The sequence below is a fragment of the Colossoma macropomum genome, unplaced genomic scaffold, assembly GCF_904425465.1.
Source record: "Colossoma macropomum unplaced genomic scaffold, Colossoma_macropomum, whole genome shotgun sequence".
In the NCBI taxonomy this organism is placed as follows: Eukaryota; Metazoa; Chordata; class Actinopteri; order Characiformes; family Serrasalmidae; genus Colossoma; species Colossoma macropomum.
The window spans coordinates 3,955,981-3,968,513 of NW_023494800.1; the positions used below are offsets into that span (position 1 = coordinate 3,955,981).

Genomic DNA, 12,533 nt, shown 5'->3' on the forward strand with positions numbered 1-12,533 from the left:
AACATTGGTAAGAGGCTTTGCTCTAAGCTTTGAACTAAGAACTCAAGCCTATTGAGATTCAGATCACTATGGAAAGAACAAACTGTCCAAGGACAAATCACCTACAGGAATATCATTATTCGAACAGAACTTAGGCCTGATGCCACATCGGCTCCGACCCAAAAACTATAGAGGAACAGTGGCTGAAGACGCCTGTTCCAGTACAGCATGATCTTGATGCTAATGAATGTGTGAGCGTTTATGTTGGGTCTGTTTTCATGGTTGTAATTAAGCACGTTTTCACTGTCACAACAAAACCTCGTATCTCAAAAATGGTATCTTTACAAGAGAAAGTTAAACTCTGAATAGAAGTAAGGGAAGAAATCTTGGACTAATGGAGATACAAGGAGTTGATCCCACAGTGACAACTGATCGTTTTTAATATTTTCTGACTATCTACATCATTTCCATGACTGGATATGCATCTGCCATCAGTAAAGTCTTCTTTATCTGTGGCGGGGAGTCTAAACTAAACCGAGCGCTACGATCCTGCTCATCATCATTGATACTCGTTGCTGCTGGATTTACCGTAAGAAAGGAAAACTGAATCCTGAAGGAAGGAAATAAAGAGGAGGGAGGAAGAGAGGGACACAGAGGAGAGAAAGTGAAGGAGTAAAGGATGAGAGGTTGTGAGGAGCAGCAGGTGTTTTCGGGGTGGGAGTGAGGCAGAAGCGCTGTGTGCTTTATAAGCAGTGAGGCGTCTAAAGGCAGTGCTGTGATCGAGATCAACACCACACGCACACCTGCACACTCGGGATGTGCACGGGCACTAGGAGGGCACAATAAAAAGCGTAATCATGATGATAATTATCTTGTACAATGAAATTCTGAGAACACACAAGCTAAGAATTTCATTGTACAAGACAAACTGCTTGTGTGTGAGAATAAAGCTCTGAAAATGCTGAAATCTTAAATCCTGTCTTTGTTGTAACTCATCGTTAAGGGCTGTGATGACACTGATATAATTATACTGACAGAAATGCAGCTTAAAAGCCCAACAAGCGCTTCCCTGAGCTGGGCTTGACCTTTGCTCGAGAACTAGTAACTTACAAATTATTAATCAATTATTAAATAATGCTTAAAATATGATTATTCCAAGCCAGAGAGCTGCACAGTAAACATGTGAAGCGGTGAAGGCTACCGTCACAACAAACGTGCATCATCATAAGGACCTTTTTAAAGGAACGTTTTGAATGTAAGGAACGTTTGAAGACCTCCGGTCAGATTTCATGTTCTGATTTTGCAAGTGAAAATGAGTTAACATCATCTAGAGGGAAAAATATAAATAAGCATTTTTCAGCAAATTTTAGTGCACTATTTCTGTTTACTGAGTTTTACGTAAACATAAAATTTAACATAAAAATTCTGAACAAAAAAAAATGTGCCAGGAAATTTGCACAGGCCACATTTTCCCCCTCCATTGTGTTAAATTCAGCAAATAAACCGTAATTGTGCATTAAAATGTGCAGTGTGTTCTCTAATATCAATTATCACAATATACAATTTCAACAAAGCATGGAATTTGACCAGGCGGTGCTCAAACTTTTGCATATGACTGTATATGTGTACTTAGTATCCAGTCCACTTATTATTATTACTAATGTTATTAATTAACGGAACCTGAAATATGTCCAGGCAGATTATTTTTCTCTCTTAACTTTTACAGATATTAAAATTTAGACCGATTCACAGCAAGTGCGATTTTTAATGTAGTGACCTTCACACCAAGTCTGATGCATTTTTCATCTAAATTCTTGCGGGAAGAAGAGAGAGAAGGAAGAGGAAACACATTCCGTGAGTAGCAGCGATGATAAACTCTGCAAAACTGATAAAAGCTGCATGATTTCTGGGCATTAGTGGGAAAATTCAAGGCTGTGCTTCTTCTTGCTGCTCCTCTCATTAAAAAGGAGTGAGGCAACTAAAGGGAGCCCATCAGCCCTCCTGTCTATCTGATGAAGGCGTCACAGAGATTTCATCAAAAAATGAGTGTTCATTAACGAGGGAAGCTGACGGTTTGCAGTTCTTCATAAGCATGAACAGACTAGGATGCCTCTATATACAGTCGCTGTCGTTCCCCGCCTTTCGGTTATGATCCTCCGTGTATGTTCTGTCAGTGTGTTGCCTGTAGTATAAGTACTTTGTGCTCTGCTACAACCAAGACTAGCAGTTCACCTTGATGTACATTTGTTTGGGCTGCAACGATGGAAACAGAGCTCTGACTGGTGAGCCTGATTTTTAACACATCCGTACAACGTAGATTACAAACTACTCAGCCCACAGACATTTGCAATGACACCGTCTTCCCTGCAACTGTTTTGCGCTCTCTTGCAACTGTTTTGCGCTCTCTTGCAACTGTTTTGCGTTCCCTTACAAAATTTTTCCAATCTCTCCCAAATTTTTTGCATTGCCTCACACGCCCCCCTCACCAAAATCCAATGAATTTGCAAAACTATTGTGAGGGAACATAAAAATTCTGTGAGGGAACACAAAACCATTGCAAGAGAACACAAAATTATTGCGAGGGAACGCAATGTCATTACCTTTTTTATTTTAAACCACGGCCCTTTTTGGACTCTGATCTGATTAATAAAGACAGCATTCACATAGGTGTGTTGATTTTCAAAACTTGATGTGATTTTTTTCCACCCATAAAAAATCAGACTCTGTGTGAATGGGCCTGTAGTCAGAATGCACATCCCTACCATACACACAAACACACACACACACACACACACACACACACACACACATATACATACACACACACACACACACACCAAAACACATACAGCTACACAAACACACACCACATTAACACAGTCTGCAGGGATGGACTGAGTTATGCCCAGTAATGAACAATACAGCTCACCAGTGTGACAGGATTAAACGTCACAGTGTTTCTGAAACATACTTATGCAGAAATAAATGGGTGGTCACTTTATGAAAGTTTCGTTAATACGTTTCGTTAATACAATTTGGCTTCTAAAACCTTATGCTATAAATTAGGACTTTGCGGGACTGAAGATGGCACTCATACACACACTGGTTGGTGGTAATAACGTTGATAATAAGCTGGTAATAATCGCCAGATTAAGATGGTTAATGAATAGCGAATGCATGTTGCTTTAAACTTTAAGCATTTTAATTACGCGTAATCTGTTAAAGAAGCAGTAATAGTCAGCATCAGGCTTAGCATGAGTAGCCATGACGTCATTATTGTAGCTTTTTTTCAGCGCAGAACCAAAAGTCATGAGGAAGGGTTTCCGTATGGGGCGTTGGAGAAAGAGAGGACACATGGGATGAACATGGAAACATGAGATACTCACTGATCACGAATAGAGCCTCACAACACAACACTCGCACTCCCCCAACTAGAGATAATCGTTCGGAGAGTTAAGAACTTCACAACGTTTGTTTTTTTTTCTTTTTTTTTCTTTTCTTTTTTTTTAAAGGACACTCATGCTTGGGAACAGATATGGGAATCTGTCATCAACTCTTAATTCTGAAATACAAACAGGAAACTCAAATTTTGAACCAAGGATAAAAAAAGCCAACTCAAAATGAAAAAGGCCAGTTACGGAGAGGACCTGGAGTCATCAAACTGCAAGCAATGACTCTGCAGATTCAAGTCCACACCAAAAGCAGCGACTTTGTAGCCTTTCCCGACTACAGTTCGGGTTGCAACTGCAAATATGGGGTCATTTTGGCCAATTCCGGTTTACAAAATTACCCAGCAGGAAATTCTGAAATGTTATGGTACATTCTTCTGTGAAATCTACCAACATCTTGCCTTTTCGTGACCCCAGATTTGGTCTCTCTTGTATTTTCAACGTAAAAAACTCTTAGGGTGAGTGAGGAACAACCTAGCACTTTTTAAAATCCTAATCTAACAATTTTTTATTTGATTTTCATTTCTAATCTGATTTTTAATTTAATGATTTTACCTTTTCAATCTACTGTTTCAATCATGTTTTAATATTGTTTTTAATTTCTATTCTCACTTACTTTACTTTTTTAAACAACTCTGTATTTTCTGATTATATAAACTTGCCTTGCCTTGTTATTTTAGTATTGCTAAATAATTTTAATAGTATTGCAAAAAGATTAATTTTTCTACACCAGCAACCTAAACATCTCTGCAACAAATGAACATGTAAACTTTGTTTCCAGCACCTATTATCTATAAACAATTCAGCCGAAAACAGCCGGACACTTACGCCTATAGGTGGTTTAACTGAAACAGACTAAGGAGCTATTTGTAATAGTGTAATAGTACAAATCTATGTTGTTTGAACAAGATGAGCTTTTTAACCTAAATACATAAAAATATTATATAATTCTTAAAAAAATATATATTAGCACATTAACAAAGACCAGTACAAAAATATATGTACTTTATTTACACAACCATGTAATTTCTATAGCAAGTTTCTGATGAATATGTGAATAAAACTTCAAAACCTCATCTGGTCATTGTTTAGTTTGGGGGTCTTAGTTGTTAAACTAACCCCCACGTGTGGAGGCTGTACTTTAACTGGGCCAATTCTCTTAATCTGTTTATATACAGTGCAATATTACAGCCACCAAGAAGAGATTAAAATAATATAGATGTGAATTCTGTGACTTACAATGAAAAAAAAAATACAGGGTGAATCTGGAGAAATAACTGTCCGAATGCTGTAAACATTCACAGAAGCCGTTTCTATGAGAACACTGGTATGTGATCAAAAGCACATTTAACTCTAACCACATGATATATCCCTGTTACACTTCTCCTGCGTTAGGTTATTCCCCACTTTCCCCTCCAGACAGAAATAGAGATGAGCTACTGTCTAAAAAACTAAGTGTCTACCAGTTTAAATAAGAGCTATATTCAGGAAATACCCATAAATGCACCATTAAGGGCGTCAATGTGAGTTTTCTCTGCCTGTGAGGCGTTATATGGGTCGTTCACCACTGAGAAACGGGCCTTAATTTTTAACGGCTTGTGTTTATCTCCTCTTGGGAGGGGATCAACACGGCCCTTCATGGATAACTGAGTTTAGAATCTGCTCCACCGAACCTTGTAAACAGACAAACGAAAGCACCAAGGAAAGCGTAAACAATAAACAAAACAAAACCAAACGAAACCAAACAAAGAAGGAAAGTTGTACAAGCACAAGTGATCAGCCACACTCACTTTAGGCACATGCCACGCCCTCCCGGAGCACCAGGAGACCAACCACAATGCATCTGATAAGTCATGCAACATCGCATGCACTGGGCAGCTAGAGAGCACCCTGACAGCCAATCGGCTGATAGGGAGAGGACCGAGGGGGCGGGGCTTGGCATTGTGATAAGACGGGATGTTTCTCAGGAAAGATATTAGAGCAGGAAAGAACACAAAGGCTGTGACCGAAATGGATCCCAATCTGCATTTCAGGCCTTACTACACCTAATTTCCTCTTAGTATCTGAAGACATAAAAAAAAGTGAAAATGTAGAAAATACTACTATCAACAAAAACAGCAAACATTACAATTAACTGCCCTAAAACTAGCCTTTCCTCAATGCTGGATGACTGACCTCAGAAAAAGCCTCAGTCTTGATTAGTCAGTTGCAGATGATGAGGCTTGTCATCATCTTAAAGTTTAACTGACAAATAAATAACTGTCTTTTTTAGGTTTATTGTATTTAGTGATTAAAGTACAAGTATAAATGAGCTTATTCGCAATCTTGCTTTGTAGCTGTCGATGGGAACCAAAATAGATGGTGGAACTTTTGTTGCTCTCATTGTAATGCTAGCTTTACCGACCCCACTACCCCCCTTCTAATTATTTACTTTATATTAACTTTAGCTTTAGTGCATGGAACCTGGATATTACCCTAGAGCAGCTACGTTAGTTCAAGACCTTAAACTTTTCGAACTAGTGCAGGTTTCTCTGATGCCCTCTGTGGTAGATAAAATTGCCAACTGTCTCTGCTATCAGTTTCTCAGAGTGTGAGAAAAACTGCAGTATTTTCCATATAGTTTAAGTGTCTCAGTGGTTTAGATGAGTTAAATTATGAAAAAAATTTAAAAACATAATTACATGGTTTTCCAGGGTAATCTATAGCTGAATTCCATAGAGAATTCCCTATTTTTTTATGTAAAGCACATGGGCACAGCAGGGAGCGCTATTAGCACACAAGTTGCCAAGAATCTACACCAGAAGGAGCTCAATAATGCACACATTTGTAGTAACATCTATTAAAATGCCTACATGAAGTAGTTTTCAAAAGATGTTGGATTACTCAGTATAATATTTTAATATGTGTTTTTTGTTAAATATTTTCATTTAGATACTAAATGTAAAAAAAAGCATACAAACTAAAAATAGAATAGAAAGAAACGTGTAAGCTACAGCGGACCGCACGTATTGGTTAGGGGTGGGCGATGTAATCAATAATCGCTTAACTAGAAAATTTCCTATATTTTGATATCACCCAGGCCTAATTCTGATTCATCTTCAGTGACGAGAAAGTATCAAGATTCATCTACTGATTCAGGTATTTTACTCCTGCTTATATTAAACTAACAGTTCACTCTTATACAGCACAACACTAATAAGGGAACAGGGATCAATTTCAGTCACATTCCTCTGCTCAACAGTGTGGAATATTTTAGAGGATCAAATCAGAGCTTTGCAGAAATACGAGACACCACACTGAACTTGATCTCCACCATCCGGTTTGATGTCGGGATGCACGAGTTCCGATTGTGGTGTTAATCCACCGTAAGCAGTCACACAACCACCACCTCACACGTCGGCTAACAGTGAAAAAACTACAGCTGAAATGTTTCGCCAAGAGGGAACAGTCAGTTCCTTTGTTTGCCAAACATTTTGGAGAGGGAGAAAGAGAGATGTGAGGGAGAAGCAGACAGAACAAGGCAAATCTACAGACTGCGTTAAAAAATAATCGCGCTGTTCTGCCCAGGTGTCGGGGTGCTAGCCAGCTGCCACAGACGATCATTCAGTAGCAGTACTGTTTCTAAACTATGAACAATAAGGTAGGCACAGACCAAGCAGTTGGTTATACAGCTTGGCACGCAGACACCGGACGAGAGAGACTGCAGCAAGGGTTTGACGTGATCGTGTGTTATGTTCGTCCACACCTTAGTCTTCGCCTTGGGGCTGCCGCTGCCTTCCAGGCCCTCCTCGGAGGCCTCGTCTGGCCGGCCGGCGTTCAGCCAGCGGTTCTTGTCCCGCTGCTGCCGCTGGAAGCTGTGCTTCAGCGGAGAGCGAGCCCCCGAGTCGCTGTCCTCGGCATACGAATAACCTGTGGCGGAAGGCGGGATCTCTACGTCACTGTACTTTTTAGCTTTGTCGCGCAGAGCCGGGCAGCGATACGGGTAGCCGGTCCTGTAGCCCTGCAGTGGAAGAGAAAGAAAAAGGAGGAGAAGCAGTTTAACAGTGTCATCATGAACCAGAGGTGATATTTTAATAAACATACGCAATAAAGTCCAGGGTGTTTACAACTTGAAATGCCTCACTCACACACAGTTAGAAATAAAGGTTCTGTTCAGGTACATTTTTCGTTCATCAAGTTACAAACAATGTAAATGTTTCCTCAAAAGGTACAACAGTGGTTTTAAGGTCCAGTTGTGAACCTTAAGTAAGTTTTTCCAGGTGAAAAGTGTGTATTTGTATGAATCTGTCACAGGGTTGGAACCCTCATGGGTCCATCTCAGTACCTTTAGTCAGGGAACATAACTGAACCATAATCCACTGAAATGATATGTTCTAAGCTGTACTGACTCCACACACCCCGTCTCGCCTCCAGGCTTTTATTTTACTGTTCTGTTTAAAACATTCGGTTATGAAAAGGTACAAATACGAACTTTTCACCTGGAAACACTTATTTAAGGTTCACAATCAGACCTTAAAACCACTGTTGTACCTTTGAGGGAACATTTACACTGTTTGTACCTTGATAAACGAAAAATTTACCAGCACAGAACCTTTATTTCTAACAGTGTAATGTTTAAAACAGAACAATAAAATAAAAGCCTGGAGACGAGACGGGGTGTGTGGAGTCAGTACACCTTAGAAATTATAATTTCAGTGGATTATGGTTCAGTTATGTTCCCTGACTAAAGAGACTGAGATGTACCCTTGAGGGTTCCCCCCCCAGTGACAAGAGAGGAACTGCCCCAGTAACAGTTTAGTACTTTTATTATTACCTGAGAGTGTAGCTCATTGAATCAAGCACAGAAATTATGTGGAAACTTTCAGTAGATTTCACATTTGTGTTTGTAAGTAAAGGAGGAGATTTTACTATGATTTAATTTTGATAGAAAGTTGTTTTGTGTACAACCTTGTTTAGCTGTAGTGTGTAACATTAGATTATCTATTCAGTATGTACACTTAATACAATTAATTACATTTCTAACTATTGTTGTACACAAATGTTTGGCTGCCTCTTGACAAAATTACTTTCTGAATTTAACACACTAGAAAAAAAAACAACTTTCTGTGCAAAAAAAATTTATGGGGCATTTAATTTTATAGGCTTCATTTTTTTTCCAATATGTTAAACTCAAATTTAGAGAAATTGTGCGATAAAATTAGTACAGAAATGTCATATATAAGTGGTCTCTCTGCAGAGGACAAGCTCAGTTCCAGCAGCAGTGATTTATAACCCGGCTCTATTCTGGGTTCCCAGTGTGCTCTGGTGACCTTGCTGAGGTGAGCTGGGAACTTGAATAAAACAAATGTGGAAAGGAGCGAAAAGATAAAACAAGCTCTCCATCTCACCAGATTATCCAGCATCCGCATGAGGGCTTCGAACTCCTGCTCCCCGACCTGCCACTTGGGATGCGGGCTCGTCCCGTCTCCGGCTGGCTCTGGGTGACGAGAACGGCTTTTATACTTGCTGGGGTCCAACATCACCAGATTATCAGGACCACCTGCACTCGCCAGGGTACGCACCTGCAAGAAATGCCCATATTTACAGTGGTGGCCTGTCAGGAAAGGTTCCAGGGAGGCTGATGTGGGAATGAACAAACGTAAAACAGGGCATTTCATGAACCTAAATGTTATAACCTCTTCATAAAGAGCCTCCGTTCAACTAAATACCTCTGCTAAGATAAAGATAAAGACACTGTTACATTAGTGCCAATCTAAGCACAGCATAAACAGTTGTGTAGTTTTGTACACTGCTTTTGGTTTACATAGTCATGTTATTCACTCTTTATGCAGCCTTGTGTCACTGCCATGTTAGCTTACTCTGAATCGTGAACAGGGAAGGTCTAATGACAATAATAGGTACTCAACAGTACTTTAATTGACTACAAATGGGTATTAAAAACAGGTCCATGTAAACTGCATAAGAAATTCAAAGACTTTTAAATTGACCCAAATAAGTATTACATGTTCACATTAGGCAGGATTTTCTGTGGTGCTAGTTAGGATCCACTCTGAAAGTACACTCTTAAAAAAGATGGTTGTTCAAGAGTTCGTTAGTAAAACATGGTTCTATACAGAACTATGAACACACCAAAAAACATTTGCATGATTAAAGTGTTCTTCACATTATGAAAGAGTTTCTCAGATTGATGGAGAAAGTGCTGTAGATGGTTCTATTTAGCACACTATTTTTGAAAAGGGTTCTACATAGTACCAAAAAGGGTTCTTCTTTTGTTATGATATCAAGCTTGTTCCAATAGAAGAACCCTTTCTGGTGCTATATAGAACGCTTTTCAAAAATAGGGTGCTATATAGAACCATCTACAGCGCATTCTCCATCAATCTGAACAACACTTTCATGTGAAGAACGCTTTAATCATGCAAATGGTTCTTTGAGAGTTCATGGCTCTATTTAGAATTGAAATAGAAACTAAAGAACCCTTTAAGAACCATCTTTTTAAGAGTGCATAATTCTAGTTAGGATGTACACGATGTGCCCAATCAGAGTGTATGAAAGCTGAAAATGAAGCACATCAGGAAATAAATAAAATATGAAAACTAGCAGGTGAATGTTATTCCTGTAATTCAGTCATTAACCAGCAGGTGGCATCAGTTCTACTAATGTGGAGAAGTCTTCTACTACAGTATTTCCCGATGCTGCTCCTGGATTCCCCCTCTGCGGCACATTTTAGTGCTTCCCCTGCTCATAAGCTGATTACGTGGGTGGGGAAAACATGAAAATACGTAATCTCCTGGACCAGGGCTGGGATATACTGTTCTAGCAGAAGCGAGAGATCGAGCAGTGTGAATGTAAACACAATGAAGGTGAGTTTTACCTGAATCTCACAGGCTCTGACCAGGTTGTGGATGTAGTAAAAAGCCTCTTCCACTGTTTCTCCGACTGACACCAGCCCGTGGTTCCTCAGAATCAGCACCTGGATGCCAAAAACGAACACATGAATCAAAACAAAGACACAACAACATCGTCCCCTCTGAACAAGCATAACTAGTCAACAGACAAAAATTAAGCTTTTGAGATGCACTTGATCTCATATGTGAGCAGAAATTAGCTTATGTTTATGACAGACTCAGCGGCTTAAGCGGAGTAAGAAAGGGTTTTAATCAACACTTCTTTTTAATCAGAAAGATCTATCTTCTGGAATTTTCTCATATTTTAAGCGCCTGGCTATTGCATGAAGAGGTCAATAACAAGTGAGAAGGTTAGAAAGACATGCTAATTCAAACTATCAGCTGCAGTAGAAGCAAAAAAGAAAGACATTTTTCTCCTATAAATAGCCACGTTTACATGCAGCCCAATAATCCATTAATAATCTGACTAATAGCTCAATCAGAATAGAATACGTCCGTGTAAACACCTCAATCCGAATAGTCTAGTCTGATTGAGATCATTCAGAATACAGTTTCTATCTGGTTGATCGAGGTGGGTAATCCTGTAAATAATTCGTTAAATAGAAGAATAATAACCATGTAAACACCTGTATCTGATTACATTCCCTATCGGAAAGTTTAAGGCCGTTCTGATCATGTTCGTCACGTCATAGTGAAAGTTTATACCGTTCAACATGGCGGAGCAGAAACTGGTCTGCAGAGGAGACGAAGTTTATGCTCTGATCTGTAAAAGACGGCGGTGGGACGGACGTCCAGCTTATGTGTCTCAGAACACGACGTCTTCCTCTCAGCCTTCTTTAATAAGGACATGTGAAGGACGTTTTCCTGAGTCTGACATCATTTTAAAGCTATTAAAAACACAAGCACTGCTCACTGCTGCTCATGGACTCACGTGATGCTGGTTGTCATGGTAACTTCTACACTAAGTGGTTCTCTACTCATGTGTGTAATTTTGGATCAGATTACTTGTAGTGAGCATGTAAACAGAGATTTTCATCAGATTGTTCAGTAGAGTGAGAATAAACACCTCAGTCTTAATCTATAATCAGAATGTATTCAATCGGATTGGCGAAAATCTTTGCATGTAAACACAGACACTGTGCCACAGACACCAAGAAGCTGCATTACTCTAGAGTCTAAAGCTGAAGGAAAAAGCTAAATGAATAATAAACTATGAAATTCTGAATGGCTGTATTGATGTTAACAACAGCTCTTAATGAGTTACTGTCTAAACTGCCCTTTTAGCATAAGCATGCAGGAAACCAGTATTCAGTACCTTGCTGGTGGGGCCGAGGTTTTTCTGTATGAGGACGTTCTCCTCCTCGTCCACCAGGACGCCGTGGTAGTCGTGGTAGGTCACCTCCCCCAGAGACAGAGCCTCAGGGGAAATGGGCAGGAGACCACACTTCATTGCAGATACCTGGAGGAACACAAACAGACGCACGGTCAGCTACGCTGCTCAGGCGCACTCAGACAAATGAACCAACATGTCAGTGTTGACATTAAATAATGTATGTTATTTTTTAGTTTAAATAAAATGGACAAAAATAAAGTTTATTTCGATGAAAGAACTGTTTATTTTGATAGAAATAAAATTCCATTCTAATAAAATCCTCATAAACTGCACTGAAATGTTTTAATTTTGTTCCATTAGGCCGGGCTAAAGGTGAAGAGACGTGCATGAACAGTGGACTGCAGAGACAGCGGAGCTGCTTGTTGAGCTCAGAATAAATAATCACCCTCTTTATAATTTCAAGTCAGCCGTTAGTTTCTAGAAAATATTTCTGCTGCTCTGGCTATGACATGTTCACAACGCTTCTTGTCCGTGCATAAAAGCAGGTCTAGTCCAGCTTAGCTTTGTGTCACATGATAATGGAGAACATCTGGGAGTTTGAGTCTTTTTCGAAGCTTAAACTCGATAGATGTGTTCCCTTATCGTCTAGTGTGCATGTCCTTACGACAAAATAACAAATTCTGACGTTAAGTGTGTGATGCTGTCTGTATTCAAAATCTGAAGTGTGCGCCCAGCTTTGGCAATTTAACTTATCTTTTTTGCGCAGAGTTTTGTCTGGTCTGAAAATCCCTCATTTAAACCAAAATCTCACATCCACATCCATCTCAAATCAGGCTTAAACTTAGACAGCACATAAAAATGAAC

At 39.5% G+C, this 12,533-nt stretch overlaps 1 protein-coding gene across 15 annotated transcripts in view; it reads right to left on the reverse strand.

Moving 5' to 3' along the window:
* add1 (adducin 1 (alpha)) overlaps positions 1–12,533 on the reverse strand; it is a 76,914-nt gene that overhangs the window by 17,750 nt on the left and 46,631 nt on the right. For 11 of the 15 annotated variants that reach the window (XM_036587597.1, XM_036587596.1, XM_036587598.1 and 8 more), the window contains exons 7-10: positions 11,652–11,795; positions 10,303–10,401; positions 8,816–8,989; positions 7,081–7,428 (exon numbers count right to left, since the gene is read on the reverse strand). In XM_036587597.1, coding sequence (XP_036443490.1) covers positions 7,081–7,428; positions 8,816–8,989; positions 10,303–10,401; positions 11,652–11,795 — 765 coding nt within the window. The remainder of the gene's footprint in view (positions 1–7,080; positions 7,429–8,815; positions 8,990–10,302; positions 10,402–11,651; positions 11,796–12,533) is intronic. The other 4 variants (XM_036587599.1, XM_036587601.1, XM_036587610.1 and 1 more) reach the window with 1 other exon arrangement.